The sequence below is a fragment of the Phasianus colchicus genome, chromosome 9 (genome assembly GCF_987193195.1).
Source record: "Phasianus colchicus chromosome 9, bPhaCol1.hap1.1, whole genome shotgun sequence".
Classification (NCBI taxonomy): Eukaryota; Metazoa; Chordata; class Aves; order Galliformes; family Phasianidae; genus Phasianus; species Phasianus colchicus.
In genome coordinates this window covers 5,949,257-5,972,417 of record NC_143444.1, presented here as the reverse complement: position 1 = coordinate 5,972,417, position 23,161 = coordinate 5,949,257, and the positions used below count along the sequence as shown (strand labels likewise).

Here is a 23,161-nt window from a genome sequence, read left to right as displayed (position 1 = left end):
TCTGTGTTATATTTGTATTTAAGTGAGATATGCTCTTACCTCTGGCATGTTTTCCTTCTCTCCCCATACACCATAGGACAGGTGTTACGGATCTGACATTATTCCTCTGTGAGTTGGGTTTTTGGAAGGGAGGAGGCCAATAAATACTGAATGCTTTTGGTAAGCTCTTGCCTGCTGGTTCAATTCCAGCGCTGTGTTTTGGGCAAGCCTGGCCATGAGTTCTCCCAGCAGCTTGTGCTCCTCAGGCTGACTCCATCTGGAGCTGGTTTGGGTTTGAAATGGCACAGCAGCAGGGAAAGATGACACCAGTAGCATCTTGGTTTTTTTTTCCTTTTGTTTTGTTTATTACATAATTTAAACATTTTGCTGATAAAGTTTTTTTTCTTTTGTCAATGACCATTTTCTTTATATAGCAACAGAAGAAAAAAAAAAAACCAAAACAATTTAGGCTCCAAAACCTTTCACAAAAGTGAAATTGGTGGCATGGCAAACTTCAACCCTTCCCCCCGCCCCCCTTTTTTATTTTCCAAAAGACGTTTGAAGTTCATTTCTCTTTCAGCAAACCCCACTGTTTAAAATCAGAGGTTCAAAGACCCACACCCAGGAGCTGCCTCCCACCCCAGCAGTGCTGGAAAGCCCCTTCCTCCCCTCCCCTCCATCTGCATGGATCTCAAGGGATGAATTTTTCCACACCCACCATAGATGTTTTCCAAACCAATCCCAGCGTTGACTGACCTGTACCAAACCCCCCTCCCTCCCCTATCCTTGTCCCGTTCTGTGAGTGTTACTGAGCGGATACATGAAGGCATAGATAAGACTAGTAAGACAGAATACACTCATCATCCCTATCACAACGCTATGTCTCTAAGGCATGCCATCCTAACCACAATGAGATGGAAAGCCAGCTGGCTTCCTGCACGTCCCATCTCATGTACCTGAGGGAGGAAGGGAGGAGAAGGGGATCTGAGCTTGCTCTCAGACTTGCTGCCCTCGCTCCTTCTTTGTCTCCTCTTTTGTTATTCCACTGTCTTTTCCTCTCTTCAAAGCCACCATCCTTCCTTTTCAGCTTCTTCATCTCTCCCAGAGGTTCCAATCCCTTTGTATGTGTGTCTTGGAGGCTGGTTTCTAACATTGCTGCTTTTCCTCCAGCTTGGAGCTAAGAAATGTAGGTGTGATGTCTGAGGATGTTTTCAGGAATGACCCCTGCGTTGGGGTGGAGAGGAAAAACAGGCTGAAAACCTGAACACGTGAGTGGAAGCAATGGGTTTAGAGGAGTCTAGCTATCAGCTTTTGTAGGTTGGGTGCTCATAGGTGAGATGCCCAGCTAGAACCTGTTGAAGCATTAGCTTTGGGGCTCAGCAGGATGGGGGCTCATCCCTGGAAGTGTTCCTGCATTCTCTGGCCACCCTTTCTGGTCTGGGATCTCTGTGCCCCCTCATCCCTCCAGGTATGTAAACAACTGCCTGGAAATAGCATGGCTGGATCTGAGGGATTTGACATATTTGCTGCAAAGACCTTGTATGTACAGACTGTGTCATTTTGCCCAGTGTTTTTGCTGTTAGGGAGGTGACAGCTGCCTTCTCTGGAGGGGGCTGTGGCACACTTGTAACACAGAGGACAGCAGTGCCCAGCAGGTCACCAACCATAGTGCAAAGTCTCATCTTTGAAGCTTCCAAAGAGCAACTTGTGAAAAAAAAACTTAGCTCTTTCTTTTCTTTCCCTGAAATACCTTGGAATAGTCTCAGCCTCCACATGTGCTGACACAGCACTGTCCCTTGCTGGGGATAAGCAAAGAAATTCCCTAAATCTCACCAGCCCAGGTCTGCGGGGAATGGGCAGATGTCCAGGAGCTATAGACACTGGAGATGTGAAGCTGGAAGGAGCAAAGGCAGGGAGAAAGGTGTGAAGGAAAGCAAGACTTGTACCCCCCTCCCTGTGGCTGCCATCTTTCAAGAGGCTGAGCCACCAGGACCAGCAGGGTCCTTGCACCCCGGGATACCCAGCAGGACAGCAGCTTGCTTAAGTAACCCTCATCTCTGCAGGACTCAAATTATTCCCTTTTGCTCCATGCTACATGCCTTGTTTTTTGGCATCTGGCTGAGCAGCTTCCACCAGGCTTGTCACAGACAGGAAAGCAAGAATCTGGCTTGTCCCAAGGGATGTGTGAAGTACCTGAAGCCAGTTTAGAAGGGCGAATATATCATGCATAAACTTTTCAAGGACAGGAAGAGGAAAGGAGAGAGAGGAAAAATGGGAATTTGACAGCCAGCATTGGAGAGCTGGAGGCTTGAGGATGAGGACAGACCCAGCCCTATACAGCCGAGCCAGGCCTGGGGCAATTCTCATCAGTGGCTTCAGGCCACCTCTTCCCCTCTTCTTCCTCCCTTGTTTCTTGGTGTTGTAAATAGCAGGTCCCTTTCCAGGGGCTGTAGGCTGCCTCTTCTGACATGAGGCTGGAGTACAGCGTCTATCCTTGGCTTTGGGGTGGGTTGAGTTCACTTGCAGACAAGGAGAAGTGAGATGTGACATTCCCCTGGTAAGTTATGCTTTGGCAGCACTGCTTGCCCCTTCAGAAACACCATCTTCATGACTTGTCAGGGCCAAGTGGAGGATTTTGGTGGCTGGGTTGTCCTTACTGCTGGCCTGAGGAGGTTCTGCGGGGCACAGAACCACTTGCATTATGCCTGCCCACTGCCCACCAGGATTACATGGGAAGCAGGGCACTGTGGCAAGAGAGCTAAGGAGCTTGCACTACAACTATTTAATTTAAAAAAAAAAAGGAAAAAAAAAAACCCTGAAAAAAAATTCACCTAGATTTGTTGAGCAAAGAGGAAGCCCCTGCTCTGAGCATGCTGGGAGGACGGACCGGGGGGGACCATTTCCCAGTGACATGCTGGGAGGGGGGATGGAGCTGCCCCTCAGTGAGCACACTGAGCACATCTCTGCCCCCCTCCCTCCCCGTGTATATGGGGAGGACAGTTCCCATAAAAAAAAGAGACCAAACCATTCCCCGTGGGGCCGTGCCGCCGGTCCCTGGATGTTGCTGCACTACAGAGCATCGGCGCCGAGAGTGAGAGGCCATGGGGTGGGGAGAGAGATGGAGACACAGAAAGAGAGAGAAAAGTGTGATGGAGAGCTGTAGGGACATGGGACGACAGGGCTGTTCTGCTGCAGGGCCTCTGGCACTTAGCCGGAGGCGTTGATGTAGAGCTGGCTCTTGAGGATGTAGTCGATGACAGGCTGGCAGAGGTAATCCACAACGTGTCCATCCCCGTGCTGCAGGGCCAGTCTAGGGGAGCAGGGGAAGAGGAGGGTCAGAGCCTACGTGGGGAGCTGGACAGCCCCTTTCCAGGAATTTGGACTTCCTGAGCAAGGGCTGGGAACACGGTGGTGTCCCCGTGAATGGGGGGGGTTGGTTGGGGGCACCCTCAGCATCACCCACCTGCTTTTGGTGGAGCTGACGACAGACATGGGGTGGTTTGAGTCGTCCTTCACCACCAGGATGTTGTTCTGTGGGTGGAGAAAGAAGAGATGAGCAAAGGGAGGGATGAAAATCAGTGTTTGCCCCACCTGTGTCTGGTTGGCCGTGGAGGTGATGGCCACGTCTGTGATCCCAGTTAGCAGCTGAGGCTAATCAAGGGGGGGAATTCTCCAGGTCTCATGTCCAGTGTGACATTGGTGGGGCTTGGGAGGGCACTTTGAGGCTCTCAAGAAGGTTTAATCTCATGGAAAGGGTGTAGCAAAGGGTGACAGGGAGGGCAACAAAGGCAGCATGGAGTCTGGAGAGCAATATTACAAGGAGCAGCTGAGGTGCTGTGGCTTGTTCAGCCCAGAGCAGGGCAGGACAGCAACAGGGCCTGTGGGAGAAGCATGGAGCTGAGTCAGGGGAGGGTCAGGAGTAGGAAAAGGGTCTGCTCTGTGGGGCAGTAGGCATGGCCCTGAGCTGTCAGAGCTCAGGGTGTGCTGGGACACTCAGCCACAGGGATTGGGGTTGGGTGGTGATGTGTGAGGGCAGGGGTTGGGCTCCTTTCTAACTGAGGATATTCTATGATTCTCTGGCTCCCTGACTATATTTGAATCCACTTACTTTGTACTTGCGGAGTATTGAGGAGTGGTTCATGATCCGATCAGGGTCTGCTCCATCCCGGGGCACCACCACAATCCCAAACTCCCCGACAATCACCTCCATCTGGATAGAATCAACACAAAGAGAGTTTTCAGGACCTGCCAGTGCAAAATCTGCCACAGCTTCCAACCCCCACCCCAAACAGCTGTGCACCCTGCAAGCACTTGGCAAAACCTGGATGAGGGTTAAACACAAATTTTCTCTTTTTGGACAACATTTGGGAAAAACTTGTTTTTTGTTAAGGAGTGATGCTGGTGACACGCAGAGTGATCTGTGGTGGATGAAATAAAAAGGAACAGGGTTAAACTCTGTTAATGAATGTTGAAGTTAGGCTTCAGGGAGAACTTATCATGGTAGAAAGGACAGCAGCAGATGTTGCCCGAGGATGACATGAACTCTGCCTCACTGGAGATTGGAGCGGAGGAGGCAGCAGCTGCACTGCTGCACGCTGTCTTTACAGCCCCTCATCCCTGGATTTCTTTGTGTTGATGTTATTATTTACTAGTGTCTCTGGTGGTGCTCTAGAGCTGATCACCGTGGACAGGCTCTCCTCAGGATGGAAGGGAGGAGCATTCTTGGGGTGGTGCATGGATCCCAGCACCATCCTGTTTATTGGGAGCAGGCTGCTCCCCTTGCTGTGGAGGGATGGTGACCTCCAGTGTGAATTGAAGCATTTTTCATTCGTAGTGGTGTTTGAGAGAGGCTCATCTCAGTACACTGAACTATGCCTGAATTCTAGTGGGATGCTGTAAAAGCACCAACATCAAAACCAAACACAGAGCTAAGCCATCTCTGCAGGTTGGATCTGCCTTCGCAAGGGAGAATAAAAACAACTTCTCCATCACTTATAATGTGTTCTGCCATGTGGATGTGGTCTTGGCTGCTCTCAAAATCTCACCACAGTCATTACTGCAGATTGTTTGTCCATGTGAGATGGGCAATGTCTGGCTGAGGAGTAGATACCGTTTTTCTTCTCAGTCTCAATTCTTTTCTTCTTTTGTTATTATTTTACTTATTTTCTTCTTTTATTATTATTATTTACTCTTCTTTTGTTAGGTGCAAGCTGCTGATATGATTTTAAGGGTCTTTCATTTCTAACATAAGGGCAACACTTCTCTTACATCAGCTTTTTTGTAAAGCAGGAGTGCACCAGAGGCAAGTGATGGGAATGGTGGGGAAGACCAGGGCAGCACTCAGGAGATGGTGGAGGAATGGAGCCCAGGGAAGGGGAGAAAGAGGTCCTGGCAAATGACTCACATCAGACTCGTTCCAGAGGCCAGGGATGCAGAAGGACTCCAGCAGGTCGCTGCCACAGAGCAGGAGGATGCGCAGTTCTGAAGGAAGGAAGCAGAAGTGTTCAGAGATGGGAGAGAGCAGGGCTGAGTACACCTCTCCCTCTCCTTTCTTGCCATCCCATTGCTCTGCTCAAGGGTGTTCTCTTTCACCAAAACACCATCCTTTGCCAAAATGAATCCTGCTAAAGAAGCTACAGTCCTTGCATCCCCAATGGTACCAAACAGAAAGCCAACCCTGAACTATCCTGTGCACTATTTCTGCTCCTCTCCTGCACTGCTGGGTCATTGCCAGTGTTGCTGTGGGTTGCTGAGACACCTAGATGTGCCCCGAAGGCGTGGTATCCCATGGGGTCAGGAGGCATTTCTGCATTTTCAGACACATATAAGTGCTTTGTGGCCTGTTGCAGGGGCTTGATCTGCAGATATCCGTGGAGCTGCACTGAGCCTTGGGCATGGCTTGATTTTTCTACAGCAAAGCTGAGCAGTACAATTGCATGATGAAGCACTGGAGCTTTTAGGATTTTTTTGTTGGTTTGCAAACCCATAGAGGAAAGCTACAAAACTGCCCAGGTAAGGAGGGGTGGGCAGAGGAGTTTCCAAGCGCTGCTCCCATTTCAGCCCCAGGCCATGCTGCCTAGCACCAGGGGTGGTGATGGTTCAGCATCCCTTACATGCCACCAGATTTCTGGTGGTGCTGAGGGGTGCTGGGGGGCTGCATACTCACCAATCTCCTCATATCTCATCACTGTCCCCAGGTTGGCATTTTCATCTGGGAGGGAAGAATAGAGGTGCTGATACATGGCAGGGAGTGCTGGGGAGGCAGATGGGGCTGGGGGTGATGCTGTAATCCTGTACGTACCCACAAAGGTGAAGCGCTCCATGGGTGGGCGAACGCAGCAGATCCGACTCAGGCTTTCTCCTACCTTCCCCAGGATCTTTGCTGAAGGCAGAGAAGAAGAAAAGTAAGATGGGGAGAGGCTTCATCCGTGGCTGACTGCCCTCATGGAGCATGGGATGCTCCCATGCATGGGGACAGCAACTCCCACATCTCCTCTGGCAGATGACTCAGCCTTCAAATAACCAAATATCCCTCAGGCACTGTGAGCCTGCTGAGAGACCTCACCCAGGTCAGCTGAAAAATAAAATGATTGTTTTTTTCAGCTGGAGCAGAAAAGAACAGAAATATGCCGCCAGGAGTGCAGAGGGAGCTAGACTGGTGTTCGTCAGGAGTGTGGAGACAGGTCAGCTTAACATAGAGTTATAGATATCTTTTGTTAAATTTGGGACCAACCAAAAATCAATCTGAGTCGTGAGGCGGGTTGGGGATCCTGAGGCTGCATGGAGCACAAGCACACTGATATTCCCCATCTCCAGTGATGCCAACAAGCTAGAGAACTGAGAAGAGGGAATGGGAACACTTCTCCACCATTAGAGGTGAAAGAGGACTTGGAGGAGCTCAGAAGCATTCCTGAGCAAGTGTTTGGTACCTCACGATGGGGTGTGAAGAACAGGTGGCCAGTTCCTCCCCTTCCTCCCCAGAGCCACCTACCTGCGGTGGGCTTGTTGGACACGTTGTTGTTCTGGTAGATAGGCTGCGTAGACTCATTCTGGGGCTGTCCGATCACGGGGGTGATTGAGGGGGTGTTGACATTGGAGAGGATGCAGCCGGTCACTCTCTGCAGCAAGAGAGAAATTTAGTGGTAAAGATGGCTTCCCCAAGGCTGGAGGTGATTCCTGGAACCCTTGCTGCTTCAGTAGCTGTCTCCTCTCACTGAAGATGAAGATCGTCATTAGTGACAGACCCATCCATCTTACTTTAGCTTTCCTGTTGCTTTATAATCTCACCAAATGGGTCTTGGGCAAGTAGGACCCTACTACTCCTTTATTTAGAGAAAAAACTTGTTTCCTCCCTGCCAATAGGTGATAATGCAAGTAGTTCATCCAAGGGGCTCAGTTTGCTTTCAGGGGCAGGGAAGAGGAGCAGACAACTGTGACATAATGGCTTGCATAATTCTTCAGATCAGGAATATGTATATTCTCCATCTGTCCCAGCCATGTTCTAGGCTTTGATGTCCACCTCTGGGCTCCAGAGCCCATCCAGGCAGAGGATGGTGTCTGCAGCCTGATTCTGGTGCAAGACCAGGACTCGAGGTGCAGAGGGACTCACCTTCATCAGGTCACGGTGGTGCTCCAGCACGCTGCAGGTGGTCTGCCAGGTGTCCTGGTAGCACTCCCAGGGATCCACCCTGCAGGAGCACAGGGAGGCAGCAGCATTAGTTGGTGGCTGCTGCCTTTATGTCCACACCACACCACCTCCTTCCTCCAAACCTTCCACCCCAGCTCTCCCTAGTAGCTTCATCTCTCCACGTCCCTTCCCTGTCCTGGGGCGGGAGAGATCCTGAACATGTGCCGATGCCCAGACTCCTCCATACTCTTAACTCCCGATCCATTGGGCTTGGATATATCTGCGTGTAATGTGATCTTCCTGATGGCATTACTGGTCCCAGCTCAGATGTGGGCTGCCGTGGACCAGGGATTGCTGCTGTGTAGCCCCAGCACCCCTTCCCTGCAGTGGTCTTTGTCACTCACCGGATCCAGTCGGAAGACTGCACAGCCAGCTGGCACATGGTCAGGCGGTGCCGGCTGGACACCAGGCCCTGGAACAGTAAAACTGAGCATTAAAAGGAGGCAGTGCATAAAGATGATCTGAGTTCCTTGTTTCTGGATAAGAAGCATTCCTGCCTTTCGAAGCTGAAGGTCTCAGTGTGGTTACCCAGGGTATGGTGGGTGCAGGCCTAGGGATGGCTTTTCTTGCTGAAATTTCTGCATCTCACAAGAGAGGAGCAAAATCTCCTTTCTTATTTTAGCTTTTTTTTTTTTCCCTTCAGAATAAAACTCATTTGTATTAGGATAAAAACTGGCTTTAAAATCATTTAACCAACACAACCCCCCAAAAATGACCCCCATCATTTTGGATGGTAGCATTTCTTTCCTTTCTGGTTTTATCTGGTTACAGGCTCTCACTGTAAGTTTTATCTGAAGGCTGGCTGGTTTTATCCTTCACCATCTTCTTGGAGGCTTTCTTGTGGCTTCTCACTGCTTGACATTGCACATACAAAGAGGAGATAACAGGAACAACTCACCGTCTTCCCATAGGAATCATGCACAGGTGAGACAATGCCACCGATGACGATGAACCGTCCAGTCTTGTGCAGGTAATCACGGGCTCTCTCTAGAGGAGAGCAAGAGGGGATCAGTGCATTAACCCATTTCATCAAGCCCCACAAAACTGGCTTTATGGCTTTGCCAAATGCTGTTTGAGGGTTTCACCTCCAGCTTCGTATGGCCATCACCCGCCTTGCCCTAAAAGCTGAACCCTCAGCTGCCATCTGTGAATCTGGTATTTCTCACCCAAAAATAGAAAATCCTAAGGGCTGTATCATGTTCATCCTCCATTGGTTTTCCTTGCCTTCTGCATGGCTTGGATGCAGCAGGAGAGCTAGAGGAACATTTTGAAAGCAAATAAGGCTGGGCAGCCTGCATGGCTGAGGTGTGATAGTAGAGTGTGGACATGCGTGCTGCTCATCCAAAATGCTGGGTGGGAGTGGATGACAGCAGCACAGGGAGAAGGGCTCTGTTTTGGTCTGGATTTCAGTGGAACAACCCTCAGTGTTCTGGGACAAGGTAGAGAAACATCTGCAAGGGTGTCAGCCCTAGAGGCTGATATGGGACAGGAGATGGGGAGGGAGGTCATTTGTGTTTTGGGGTTGCTTTTGTTGTGTGAGCTAGGAGCGAGCAGGAAAGGGCACAGTGTGCAGCAGGAAGGGAAGGAATTGGAGCAGGGGTTGTTCAGTCATCCCTGCTGAAAGGGGCTGGTAGAGATGCTGAGCACTGACCTTCCTGAAGACCCAAAAATACTGTGGAAAGAAGGATTTATGGGGAAGGGGGGCATGTCCTGGGCTCTTCTGGCAGATCCAGAGGGACCCAGATTAACTCAGGAGGTGATGCATGAAGCCAGGCAATTCATTGGGTGCAGACAAATACTTCCCTTGGGACAAAGAGCACCTCCAGGTGTGCTCATGTACCTGTGTCTCTATCTAAAGCCACTTTTCTTCACTTTTTTTGTGCAAACAATAACCCATGTAGAACCGCTTGGGCAAAATTATTGTGTTCCCTCAAGTTTTGACATGCATAAAAAGGACTATTGTTCACAGAAACAGCTGTGAGACACTTGCAAGTCAAGAATGGCACTATGATTACTATGGACTTTTGTTTCCTGAGTTCTGAGCAGCCCTAGGTCCCTGGGACATCCCGTGAGACATTTGTTAGCCTTAATGCACCTCCTAGACTCACCCTAAATCCTCTCTCTGCCTTTGCTCCCAGTTGTTCTCCGTGCATGTTAGCACCCAGAGAAATAAAAATGGGGTTAAATAACTCAACTTGTGTGGTGGAGCAAGGAGCAAATCATGAATGCCTGAATTAGACATACCTAAAACTATCCTGCCTGCTTTTGGGATCCTTGGCTTGAAGGTATTAACACCAGCAGTTTGGTTTGAATCCTTTTCTCTTTCTCCCATCTTTGCTGGGTATTCCTCTGCCTATTGGGATCTATGTGGAGCATCTTCCTCCACCAGTGGCTCAGCCAGCTCAACACTGTGGTATGGGATCACCGAGGGGGAGAAAATGGGTTGGACAGGGTGTTTTAGAGGAGTAGAGGTACAGGGTGGGATTTCTGGGAGGTTGTTCCCTTTTGTGCATGTTGAGATGAGCACCCATGGTACTGATGGAAGCAGCAAGGACTAAGGGGCATCCCTGAGGTTGAAGGCTACTGTTCTTGGGGGCACTCTCCCATCATTTTATTTGCAGCTATGCTAGGTCAGTGCTACTGCATAATTGTTGCTATGCATGGTATAAATTATGTACATAAGAACAGACTATGCAGAAGCTTGAGAGCCCCTTGTGCCTGATGAGGACACTGAAACCAGTCCCCCAAAAAGCCTAAAAGGAAAGAGTGGCAGCTTGTCCCTCTTGGATGCTCTTCGTGTGCTGCTAGTGATGTTAATTGCCTTCCCATCACCACCTTTACAGTTAATTTTAATTGATCAGAAAGGGGAAAAAAGTCTTTTTTTTCCTTCTTTTTTTTCTGAACCTGACCTTTCTGACATCTTTCACTGTGTCCTGGTACCTCTTACAGATCTTTTAAAAAAGGCAGCATAGAATATACATCTTGTGATTAAAATGGAGAAAAAAAAATAGAAGAAGAAAGGAATTCACTAACAAAAAATGTTATGAATTTTTAAATTAGCACATCCTCTCATTATCCCTGCTTTGCCCTGGCTTGATTTTTCCTAGAGAAGATTGAAGTCAATGACCTGTCACCTCCAAGCCTTCCCATTCTTTATAACATTCACTCCAAGGACAACAAAACAGTACATATGTTATCTCCACTTCCTGGCTGTAAAGGTGACCAGTGCTCTTAGCTGGCCTTGAGTTTTTGGTGGCCAAATCCAGCAGTTGCAGGCACGTATCAGGAATATGAGAAAGGAGATGAATATCAGGGGGCAGAACACAAATACCAGGGGATAGAACATAAAGGCCAGGATAGTGATGGGGATCTGGGACAGGTGGCTTTAGGGTGCTATAAAATTGCAGCATTGGTGCTTGCAGCATCTCAATACGTCGGTGCTATAATCACAAGACTGCATTAAAGCTTTGTGTTTTTTTAACTGATTCGATTTTCTTTGGCTGAATTACTCTTCAGTACGTAGATAGGGAAAGCTACAGGCAGCTGAAGCCACGCCTGTCCAAACACATAAACTTATCCAGCCCTGAGTATCATCTTCTGCACAAGGCAAGACAAAATTACTTTAGATTTTCTAGGAGGAGATGATGCCTCCCTCCTCCATGGTGTGGTCTTCCAGCCCAAAGGTAGCAGTGCTGTGCACTATGTGGGGTTAAGCTGAGTCAGTCTGTGCCAACCCAAGTGTTATTTTCTGGATTTGGGGGGTTGGAAATGGGATGCTGGATTTGGTGGGACATTACTTTGAACTGTTAGGGTTGCTCTGATGTTGTGATGCTTTCTCCAAACCCCCAGGCCATTCCACACTCTCAGAAAGTGCTTTTCTAGATAGAACCTCTTGTAATTTTAGTGTAAAATATTCTGCTTTCGGAGACCAGGTTGAAGGCTCCTTTGTGCCATGGTGGTGCCAAAGACAACTTAGTAGTGTTGCGTTCCTCTTCCCATCTGAATTCCTTATGGTCAGCTGTCCATGCAGATCCCAGCCTTATCCCTCTATTTGTTCAAAGATTTTTGCCTGGGAAAACTATCTTTTTGTTATGGTTAAGGATTACTGGTTCCCCTTTTTGATTAGTTTTGAGGGTTATTATTTTGGGTCAAGGGTTACCCTTTTGGGTTAGGATTAAGAGTCAAGGTTTATCCTTTTGGATTAGGGTGAAGGGTTACCATTTGGTGTTAGGGTTAAGGGATGATGCTTACCAATTTGCAATAGGTTTAAAAGTTACATATTTGGGTTAAGGTTTAGGGTTACCAATTTTTGTTTACTGTTGAGGGTTATCCTTTTTGGTTAGGGTCAATGGTTAACCTTGTGTGTTAGTGTAAAGGGCCTCAGGATCTGAGTTCCTTTGGTTTTCTGGACTGTTGCCTTTGTGCTCAGCCTGGTGGCAATGTTTCCAAACCAACAGCTTTGCTTACATTGGGCTGGCGTGGGAGAAGTGGGCTGGGCTGAAATGTCTCCAGCCCAACCTTCCTCCCTTCTGCTGTGGAAGCATTTTTGACGCTGCCAAAGTTCTGCAAAATGATGGTGAGGCATAACTGATCTCAGGATGCTACAAAAAAAAATAAATAACTGTTTTATCCAGATCACATAAAAAAATAATAAAAAAATCCTGCTTCCCTGCTAGGAAATCACTGCTTATTTAAGAGATGTTTCTTTTTGGTGATTCTAACTGAGCATATTTAATTGTAACACTTCTGCTCCATTGGTGCTCCTCCAACACCTAAACTGCTGTGAATGAAATCAAGTATTCCTCGCACATCGTTTTTCAAGGTGTGAATTCAAATGCCCTTGTATCTGATTCACACGCACCCCTAGGAGTTCCTTTTTCTCCTTTTTCTTTACAGTTGTTTATTTATTCATTTTTTGCAGAGGAGGAGATGCAGCCCATGGGATGCTATGGGGACACTGCTGCAAACCCACAGGTGCTGGCCCCCTGGCCAAAGTACCTCCTCCTGCAGGGTGAGTGACCCAGATACACAAGCATGATGCTTTACCCTTCTAAATCCTGTCAGGCAAGGAGCCAGAAATTATTCTCAGCCTAATTGAGAGATGTATATAAATATGTATATGACACTGATTGCCAAATCAGGGGTGTGTTTGTGGCTGCATCCATTTGGGCCTTTAAAAATGCTGAAAAATGAAATTACCATGGCAGCAAGCTGGGATAGTTACTGAAGCTGAGGTGTGGGGCAAAGCCACTGTCCCTCTGTCTCTGAGCTGCTTCCAGAGGGGCTCAGCCCCCTCAAAGCTGTCCCCATCCTCATCACAGAGCCTGGCTCCTCTGCCCCAGCTTTTGGTACACCCCAGGAGCTGCAGCGAGTCCCCGAGGGCCAGGATGATGCTTCTGCTACAGAAACAAGCCCTGGCTGCCCTCCAAGGAGAGCTTCCCTTTCCAAAGAAGCAGGAGGAGGGGGAAGAAATATCCCATTAAGCCCCATAACGCTTAATGATTTTCATCTACAAGCTAATTGCTCTGTTACACTTCCCCCCCCCACACACCCTGTTAGTCCATAGCCGCATATAGGCATCACAGAAATAAGAAAATTGGAAGGGACTTTCATGCTAAATGGCTTCAGTTGTTGCTGCACTTTTCTTTTAATGGCTTTTTGTAGGCACAAAAAAAGAAATGGCCAGCAAATGCCTTGAGAACAGAGCTGGAGGCTGAGCTTTTAAAGCCTGAGAGCCCAGCTAGATACCCCACCAGTGCCCAGCTGCCTGAGGGACAACAAGGGGAACCACTCCACCACCATCTGCTCACCACTCCTGGCTTTGGGAAAGAAAAGTGAAATTAGAGGCTTAAAAAAAGGAGAGAGAAAGAAAGAGAAGAAAAGGAAAAGGTTGAAGACTGAGTCAGTTCACAACAATCTGGCCTAGAAATAGCAGACCATGAGACCCAATGGGCAGGGAGCAGTCCACTTCCAATCTATCTGGGTCCCCCAGATGATATAAAAGAACTGCATATTTGGTGTAACTCAGATTCAAATTAAAATCAAAGACATCCTGTTTTTTTTTTTTTTTCTATTTTCTCAGGACAAGAATATTGCAATAGGATGTGTGCAAGTAGGCATACAGTAACTGGGAAAAAAAACTCCAGTGTGTAGAGTCTGAGAAAATGTTCTGCAGGAAGAGTCTAATATATGGCAAAGCAACCCACGTCAAAATGCTTTTTCCAAAATGCTGACATATCCTACAATGGAGGGAAGGAGCAGATGGAAGCAGGAATTCCCCATCAGCTTTGTGTGGTGAGTACAGAGGGTCATCATGGGGAACTCGTGTTGAAGCTGAAATCAGCTCCTCTGGGCAGGCACTGGGCCCACTTTTTTGTCTGGCATGTGGTAAGCATGATGCTGTCACTGTCACCAGTTGTAATGACCTTTGAGACTGGTACCCATAGAGGCTTCCTCCATGGAGATGTCCAAAAGCCACCTGGACATGGCCCTGGGCACACTTCTGGGTGGCCCTGCTGGATCAGGATAGGACCAGATAGACTCAAAGGTCTCTTCTGACCCCAACCATTTGCAATTCTGTGTGATTCTGTAATGAGACATGACACCATTTTTTGCCCAGAGAACTTGGTGGGAAAGTCTTCCTGGCAAAGGATGAGGTGAATGTGCTCAGAGCCTTGCTGGAACTCACCTGAAACACAGGCAGCCATGTCCTGCCAACCATATCCACCTGATGTTTGATACCCACAGCTGCTCCCAGGGTGTCTTGAGGTCTTGGTGATGGTGAGGTAAGAAGTCCCACCACTGCTCCTGCACATCATCTTGGAGGGAAGCAGTGGCTGGTGTGACTTGCTGCAGGAGAAAGGCGGTGAGCCCTTTCCTCTCTTCCAGCACAGTGTTTTCTCCTCATTTAGAGATAAATGTGCCAAAATGATTACAGATGAGCATTTGAGAAAAAATGCCTTGAGCCCACTGAGCTGGAGCAGAGAACAGTGCAGTATTGTGCCCTCCCAAGCAGGAAGGAAGAAAAAGAGGTGCTGCAGGGATACAGCGGTCTTGTTTAGCCACAAAAGCTATCAAATTCTTTGCTTGAAGCAGGGGATGAGTGCCACCACTGATGGCTACTTTTCTTGCTGCCTGTCTCCCAAGGGAGACCGTTTCGGGGCAAATGCTGGCCCACAACATCCATCAGTTTCCAACATGAATTTAGCCCCAAGGTCGTATTTGCATGGCTGTATCTCTGCTTCAATTAGAGCCTAAATATCAGTAACCAAAATAAACTCTTTGGTAAACAGAGGAGAGCGTGTTCCAGCTACACCCAACAGCTCGCTTTGGGCACAACTTTCATTGCTGTGGGACCACAAATTCAGTCAAGTAGGACAAGCTGAGCATCAAAGGGCACACAACAAATATTTTCACTATTCTGTCATGGAAATGGTTCTGTTCTGCTTGTATCAGGATGTTAATGGATGTTGGGGTGGTGCTTTGCTGCTTGTCCTTGGAGAGGTGCTGGTCCCCACTGCAGGGAGCAGGGATGGACACCCCCATGACCTGGGGTTAGTTCTAAGATAGCTCTTGAGAATTCCTACCTTGTGCAAAGCACATTAGACATGTCCTTGCACCAAGGAAGCTGGAAGCAAAGCAGCTCCTTCCAGTGTTCCCACAGTCCACAGGAGCTCATCTCCTTCCACCCCAGCCCCAAAGCTTTTCCCATTTCACTTCCCACCTAAGTGAGCTCTTTACTGATACAGTTTTTGCTGGGCTTTCTCCATGCACAGTACCCCAAAAATCCAGCCCTGTTTGGATGAGTGATGGTGGCACTGGGGAAGTGCTTTGATTCAGAGGTTATAAAAACCAGAGAGAATGTGATCTCAAAATCCATAGATGCCTTGGCTTCATCCACCTCTTAGGCTGGCTTTGCTTTCCTCGAAGCACCTGCTGGCAGAGATGAAGTGACACACCCAAGGCCCCAAGGGAGATGTGGGTGCCATTGTTGGGGTGCAGTGCTCAGCTGATTGATGTTCTCAGCATCTTATGGGCATTGCCCAAAATTAACACAGGAGGCCATGTAGAGGTGTGAGCCTCTCAGTGAGCACATTGGTTTTGAAATGGAAGTACAGGCCCTGGTTCTTGTTTGATTAAGGTTGTAGGAGTGGTTTGCTTGAGTCTGGTTGAGGCAGGAGGTGTGTGGCCCATTTCAGGAGGTGGCATTGTTTTAGAGACAACACAGTGCCTCATCGACCGTAATAAATACTGCTAAATATTTAAGGGCTTATAAATATTTCAAAAGAATCCTTGAGTGCTTACTGATGGAGTTTAGTCAGGTGCTGGGCAAAACTCCTCCCCTCTGTGGGTGAGGAGGATGGAACGAGATGCTTGAGAGGTCAAGGGGTCAGTGTGTGTTCCTCCACACTGTTGCAGAGCCCGTCCCCAATTAAGGATGCTGAGATGGGAGCACGGACAAGCAGAATTTTCCCTGCTACAACGTCCAATGTGTAATATCTCACTCGGAAGATTATAAACAATATTTCTCCTTGCTTGGCTGATCCTTCCGCTCCCCTGAGTCCAACAACGCCATGCCAGTGTAGTGGGGAGCAAAGCTGTCCCGAGTCCCATTATCAGCTGCAATGTCCTGCAGGGAGTCCCATCAACTACCTCATTGATTGCTGGAGCTAATTGCACATTCAGATCTTGGAGCAGAGGTGAAATGGAAGTACGAGGCAGCCTTCGGTCCTTGCTCGTGTTGCAGGCTGCAGAAACGAAGCCTTTCTAGACCCTGTATGAGCTTTTGCTAGACGGGGAATTTTGCTTCTGGCCATCTGCAGATATATTTGCATTTAAGGAAAAAGGGACAGGACAAGCTGTCCCTCCACTCACATCTCTCCCAGCCCTGTTTTGGGCAGCAAAAGGCTCATTAAACTGCTTTGCACTTTGGTTGTCTCAACAAGTAAGAAAATGTGATTCTTGAAATTCAAGCCATTGAAACAACACAAGAGCAACAAAAACCCCAGCCCCTGCCTCTTCCTCACACTTTCCTTACCCAGATTGGCCCCTTTATCTCCAAAGCCTGTTTACATAATGCAGCAGAGCTCAGCACTGCGCCTTTGGAATAGCTGCTTTGAATAAGCAAGGAACAGCCCACTGGGATTTTTCATTGCTCAAATTCTCTTAAGAAGCAACGCAATTGGGAGTTTTACTTTTGATGGCTGAGTGCTCTTTCACTGTTTTTTATCAGCAGTATTTTTTACCTGTCTACTGACTGGCATACAAACTCTCCTCAGTAACAGATGCAATGCAAGATATAGGGAAAATTCAACAAAGGGGGTATGGAAGCGAAGATAGTGGATATTTACTGAATGTTACATCTTTAGATTCACCCAATGCATCAGCTTTGTTTTTCTGCATGTGTCCAGGAGTTGGCACTGTGTGAAAGGGACTGAACTGACAAAACAGGTGTAAAGCATGTAGGGTGCTGAGAGGCCCTGCAAGACCACATCTGAACAACGTGGCACAAGTTGCATTCACAAGGGCTGAGGCAACACAGCAGTCAATAAAGCAATCTGCAAGAGATGATAGTCTGGATACAGACAGACATGACAGATCTGATTAAAATCACCTACTCATTATCAATGATTGATAATGCAAAAAAAAAAAAAAAAAAAAAGTAAATAAAATCAGATGCATGTAAGACAATGAAGTAATGTCATCATGGTCCATTCTCTGGGGTTTGCCTGCTGTGCTGCCTCTGAATCCAGTTCTAAGCATCCTTCAGCCTCCAGACAGCTGGATCTCATGAGTGCCAGGGTTTGAAACCACCCTCTGCAGGGCAGAGAGGTCAAGGAATGCTCTGCTAATCAAAGCTTGATGAGCAGAGGAGGAAATGGTGATGGAGGAGTGGGCATGTCAGCAAGAGTCGAGTTTGATAGGTGGCCAAGCTCTGAAGTTGAAATGGACTGTGGATAGAGTAGCATAGAAACATATCAGTAAAACTGAATTTGTTGTGAAAGGTCATTTTCTGGAAGCCAGAAGGCTGCATGTGAGTGGACAATTTGTGTGGAGATTCAGAACTTTATAGAGACAAAGCAAATGTCAAATGTGCCAAAATGGGGATTTATTGTGTTTGCAGAGAAACTTTTGTTCTATAATTTAAGAAAGGGGGAAAAAAAATCAATATCAAAACATGGCACTTTGTCTGATCTTTGTTCCCCCCTCCCAAGGCCCTGATGTTTCAATCTGCAGAAATAATCAGAAACCCCCTGAACTTCATGCATTCATGGAACAGGCCAAGACCTTTCCCACAAATTACTGTGAAGAAGCTTACCCAACAAAAGGTTTTGCTTTCAGCTTTTTTTTTTTTTTCCTCTCCAGACCTGAAATACTCAGTGACCCATGCTGATCCTGCAGCATTTGACCTTGCACAGGGACACCTTTAATCCCAGCATTATGCCCAAGATTGCCTTCAAAGTGAATTGTGTTTTGTTGTTGTTGTCGTTTCGTTTGCTTTAACTTATTTAAAATATGCTTTTTATCTTGCCCAGTGGTTTCATGCTCTGGAGGAGGAATCCATGGAGTTTGAGTTCCCTGTGCTGGGGCAGGGTGGAGAAGTGATTTACTTGTCAGAGCAAGCAGACATTTGTCATCTGGAGGGGTGCCAGCACAGGCTTCAGTGTATTTACAGCACCATAAGGATTGAATTTTGCTTCTGACATTGGCCCGTTGGCTTTTGTCCTTTGGGTGGCCTTGCTTGCATGGGGAGGAAGTAGCAGGAAAACTGCAGTGAGGCCAGGGTGGGTCTGCCATGGGGCAAACTCAGCCTGCTGCAAGGGAAGAGGACTGAGCACATATCCAGAGCTCAATGTCCAGTGCTAGATGGAAATTAAAGAGTATTTGTTTAAGTTTGGGACCTGCTTTCCTTCTCCACGCCTCTCTAGAGTATAAATGAGATGGATTTTCATCTCAGACTGAAGCCAACCAATGACTGTGTTACGTCTCATAACATGTTAATGCTATGAGACTTAACACGAGCTTCTGCCCTCTTTCCTCCTGCCTTTCCTTCCCCTAGCATCCTAGGCTGAATTTCTCATTGCCACATAAATACAGAATATACAACTCAAAATTGTGACTCAGAACATACGTACATCTCAAAGCACAGTTGATACCACAAATAACTCAGAGTGTTTTCGGGGCTATGTGGGTGTTGTCACAGCCCTTTAATATGGATGGATGTACAGCACAATATCTCACCTCCTTTTTTATTATATGTTATATTTGTATTTTATTAATTATTTCAACCAGTGTATTTGTTTTATAGACAGAGATGTGAATCAGACTCATTTTATGAGTCCCACTGACCCAGCCATGGAACTGGCAGAGTGCAGATGGAGCCCTGTTGAGGTAAGTTCTACTCCACACAGATGCAAGGGTCAGTCATGAGCTACAGCTTCAGGTCTGGGGTTGTAAAAAAATCCCAGGTTCCTGGGAACTCAAACATAAGGGTGATACTGAATCTGAAATTCACATCAGGTGGAAAAAAATAATGATGGAGAAACATTTTCCCCATCAGAAAGTGCTTTCAAATAACTAACATATGTCTTACTCGGGCAAAAATCCTGTGGACACAGGCTGGGCCTCATCCTGAATAAAACACGACAGGATCCGAACTGAGAACTGAGCATACAGTGGTACGTCTGTTGTAACACATCAGTGCAAATCTTATATATCCTCTAAGCTTAACAAGTGCCATGACTTAAAAAGATAAATTGCATCTCTTTAAATTAAGCAAATGATCCTAGCTGGCTCATGAAACCCAAATATTTGTCTGAAAATAAAGACAATCATTTTGCACAAATTCAGCTGTTGGAAATATAATATTTACAGGATGGAGTACTGTTTTTCTAGGCTCTCATAGCACAGAGCTAAAAAAGTAACACAAGTTTTGGTCAGGATTCCCTTGCCCTCATGTGATTCTTCTTTTAGACATGGGAGCATGGGGGTCCTCAAACAAAATCGAATAGGGATTTAAAAGTCAGATTCCATGTAGATGACTCATATATCCCTATTCAAGCATCTCAGAAATTTATAGGCCAAGATCTCTCCAGGACATACAGAACAAAAATTCCACATCAAGCCATGTATTCCTGAAAAATTTCTGAATCTTGTTTATAAGCCTCCAAGTGACAGAAAAGCTTTGCTCAAAAGCACACTCCAATTTTCTAGTTCAAAGTTGTGCGGTACCCCAACTTGTTCCAGCATCTCCTCAGTCCTTCCTCTGCTAAGTAAAGCAGCCTCTGTCCGTCACACATCCCTCCCCCATGCAGATACTTATAGGCCATGATCTAGTCACTCCTTAACGGCTTTTGTAGATCTAGACTGAGCCTCTCTTAACTCTCACCATAAAGCCTGTTTCCGGAGCTAATGCAATTCTTGTTACTGTTATTCCAGGAAGGGTTTTGCTAATGCAGTATGTAAAAATAATACAACCTATCTTCCTGTGCTTGATATTCCTCTGCTTGCATGCACAAGGATTGCATTTGTTGCTTTATTTACAGCATCACACCATTTATATTCAGTGGGCTGTGTACAATCATTCCCCAGTTCTTGACAACATCACTGTTTGGCAGAAGACATTTGTTTGCCTATTGTTTATATTTGACGTACATTCCTCCTTACTGGCCACATGACTTTGCATTTGACCTCACTGCTTGAGCAGGACCTTTCTATCAAACAACCCAAGTCAGACAGCACAACTGGCTCCTGATCTTCATTAATTCCAATTATATCCACTTTGTGATCATTGTCACTTCTTACCTGAAGAGATTATATATTTTATTACGAGAGATTGATAAAGATATGAAAAATACTGTGCCAAAAAATAAAAAATAAGAACAAAAATAAATCATTGGGAATCTGAAAATATCCACTGTGTGCTGTTATTTCACTGACCATTATTTTCTAAAATAAGTGTTGTTACTACCATTTAGTCCAGTGAATATGGGTCACATTGATATTTTTAGTATTACTTTTCTTAATCACAGTGTCACCTAGGACTAAATAGTGTGGATTTCAAAATCAGTTTTAACAACAGTTACTTCTATTGAACCAAGTCTCTATAATTTCATTTAATTATGTCTTGATTTTTAAATAGTTCCTCTTCTTCCTTTTTGTTTGCAATTGTTTTTAGATTAGGGAATATATTTTTTTGAAGTTTTCATTGTATTATTGTCCAGTAACACAGTCTGCTTGCACTTACAAAATGAAATTACAGCGTGATCTTTTCCATCTAGAAAGCTATTATTTTCTAGGCTGCTGACCGTCTCATTACGATCTACAAAAACAAAGCCTGACGCAGAAATACCCCAACCTGATTTCAATTATTTTTCTTCTTAGAAATCCATGTACAGCTTATAGAAACCCTAGGGATGCTTCCCCAGCACTATCAAGAGACCTTCGGCATCTGCTCCCTCATCAGACATCAAGGATGGTTTCTCTCTCTGTACTCCAGAAAGGTATGTTAGAGGAGATGATCTTTCTGCTCCCATTTCGTTTGGTGGTTGGTAGTGGACACTTCACAGTAAACAGGACCCCCTTCTCCAGGTAAGTTGCTGCTTGTATACGGATCTCAAGGCATTTGAAGCTTTGTCTTAGTGGTCAGTATTTATGTCATGTCAGACTGCCTTTGACAGAGACTGCCCTTCCTCCTTCTCTCCCTCTTTCTCTCCCTCCCTCCTGTCTTGCCTGAACAGGCTGTAGCAGTGGTTTTAGCATCTCCATCATTTTGATCTCGTGGATGCTCAGTAATATCAATCATCTCACATGAAGGTTTCCAATTTCTTTGACTCATTATCAGCTGAAAAGCTGGGTAGTCTAATATTTCAAATAACTGCCTGTGATTTTCTTCACTTCCAGCAAACCTGGCTTTAGCTGCTTGGCCCAGTCCCTCCCTCCTCAGCCAGGGAGGAAATAAAAGTGCTGCAGAGACCGCAGACTTGCAGACCCTACGGATGAGCGGCAGCGTATAAACACAGCCAAGAGTCCTTGCCAGAACCAAACCCGCGGGTTTTGTGGGGGCAGAGCACTTCAAGGGGAATGAAAACAGGGAACTCTCGCAGCTTACTTGAAACGCAAATACAACCCAAGCCTGGATTTCAGCCTTTCTCCCATGATACAGAAATCAGCCTCCTCGCCTCCTCTCCCCGTCGTGGGGCCGTTTTCCGCGGTGGCCTCCTCGTTGATTGCGAGGCCAGCACCGCGCCACCACCTCCTCTCTCGGCGACTTCATCATCATCCCCCTCGTACAGCGCCCGGCCGGCCGGGCCCCGAGCCCCCCGCCATGAGGTGCCGCCGCTCTTCCAGAACCACCCGCCGCGGACAGCGCCCGGTCGCTGCGCCCCCGGAGCCGCCCCGGCCCTGCGGTGCCACCGCCCCCGCCCGCGGCGCCTTCAGCACCACCGAGCGCGGACAGCGCCCGGTCAGGGGGCCCCGGAGCCGGCCCGGTCAGACGTGCTACCCCCGGTACCTCCATCGGAGCTCCTCCGGACCCCCGGGGAAATCCCCAGCCCCTCCCCGACCCCCTACCGCTGTCCCGGAGGGACTCACCGAACATCTGGATGTGGCCCTTGGTGATGGGATTGAAGGTGCCGCAGGACAGCAGGATAACGTGGGTCTTGGTGGTCTCCGTCATGGTCCCGGCCCGGCCCAGCCCCAGCCGCTTTTTGTGTCTCGGTGCGGCTGCGGCGGCGGGAGGGAGGGAGAGAGGGAGGGAGGGAGCGGGGCCGGGGCGGGAGAGGAGGCGGGGCCGTGGCTGCAGGAGTGGGGATGGAGCCGAGACCTCCCCCCGCCCCCGCCCGGGGCTGGCGCGGGCAGCCTGGGGTACACAGAGCTCGCCGCCGGCACGGGGGCACGCGAGGGTCCAAGTTGGCTTGCACACGCACACATAACACGGGGATACAAGTGGACATGCATTGCATCAGCTGCCCAAGGAATGGGGCCAGTGGGCAGCACCCCCTGCATGCACCCGCACAAACTCAGTGTTTGGGTGCAGCAACACAGAGTGCCTCCATGGTCTTGCTCAAAGGCCTTGGAAATCCCAGCCCTTTTCTAGGGCTCCAAGGAGAAAACACCCTGGCAGGCACCAAGCACCTCCCTTTCACCAGCTGAAGGAAGTGAAATTTCCATAGCTGAGCCAAAAAATAGTCTTTACTGCAAGGTAAACTAGTACGAAACTGACTGTTTTCATTTCTCATTTGAGTTCCTCGAGACAGAGCTGTGGGCAGTTGCCTTCAGCCACCTCCCAGAGGCTGCTTTCAGCTGCTGCCTCTCCCCATTTCCCAAACAAAGCCTTTTTCTCCCAGCAGGGAGTTATTTGCTTCCACCTAGTTTTCCTTTCCCTTCCTCTATCTGTTAAATCCATTGACCTCTTCTGTCATACCCCTGAGCAGCATGCAAGGCAGCACTCCTGGGGAAGAAGCCCAAGAAGTCCTTGAGTTGCTCAAAGAACCC

At 47.6% G+C, this 23,161-nt stretch overlaps 1 protein-coding gene across 1 annotated transcript; it reads right to left on the bottom strand.

Moving 5' to 3' along the window:
• Positions 1–424: 424 nt before the first annotated feature.
• NMNAT2 (nicotinamide nucleotide adenylyltransferase 2) lies at positions 425–22,411 on the bottom strand. The gene is made up of 11 exons (XM_031595493.2): positions 22,259–22,411; positions 8,565–8,653; positions 8,011–8,078; positions 7,589–7,667; positions 6,971–7,097; positions 6,281–6,361; positions 6,146–6,190; positions 5,384–5,460; positions 4,088–4,189; positions 3,443–3,510; positions 425–3,289 (listed from the first exon to the last, which is right to left on the bottom strand). Exons 1-11 carry the CDS (start codon positions 22,341–22,343, stop codon positions 3,187–3,189), a joined length of 924 nt encoding a protein of 307 aa, XP_031451353.1. The 5' UTR covers positions 22,344–22,411; the 3' UTR covers positions 425–3,186.
• Positions 22,412–23,161: the final 750 nt, after the last annotated feature.

Bases quoted from the DNA above. Each gene is read 5' to 3' on its own strand.
- NMNAT2 (XM_031595493.2), bottom strand. From the start codon at position 22,343: ATGACGGAGACCACCAAGACCCACGTTATCCTGCTGTCCTGCGGCACC. The intron at 8,079-8,564 runs GTGAGTTGTTCC...TTACTGTTCCAG, and splicing joins ATGATTCCTATGGGAAGACG to GGCCTGGTGTCCAGCCGGCA. The intron at 6,191-6,280 runs GTACGTACAGGA...CTTCCCTCCCAG, and splicing joins GGAGCGCTTCACCTTTGTGG to ATGAAAATGCCAACCTGGGG.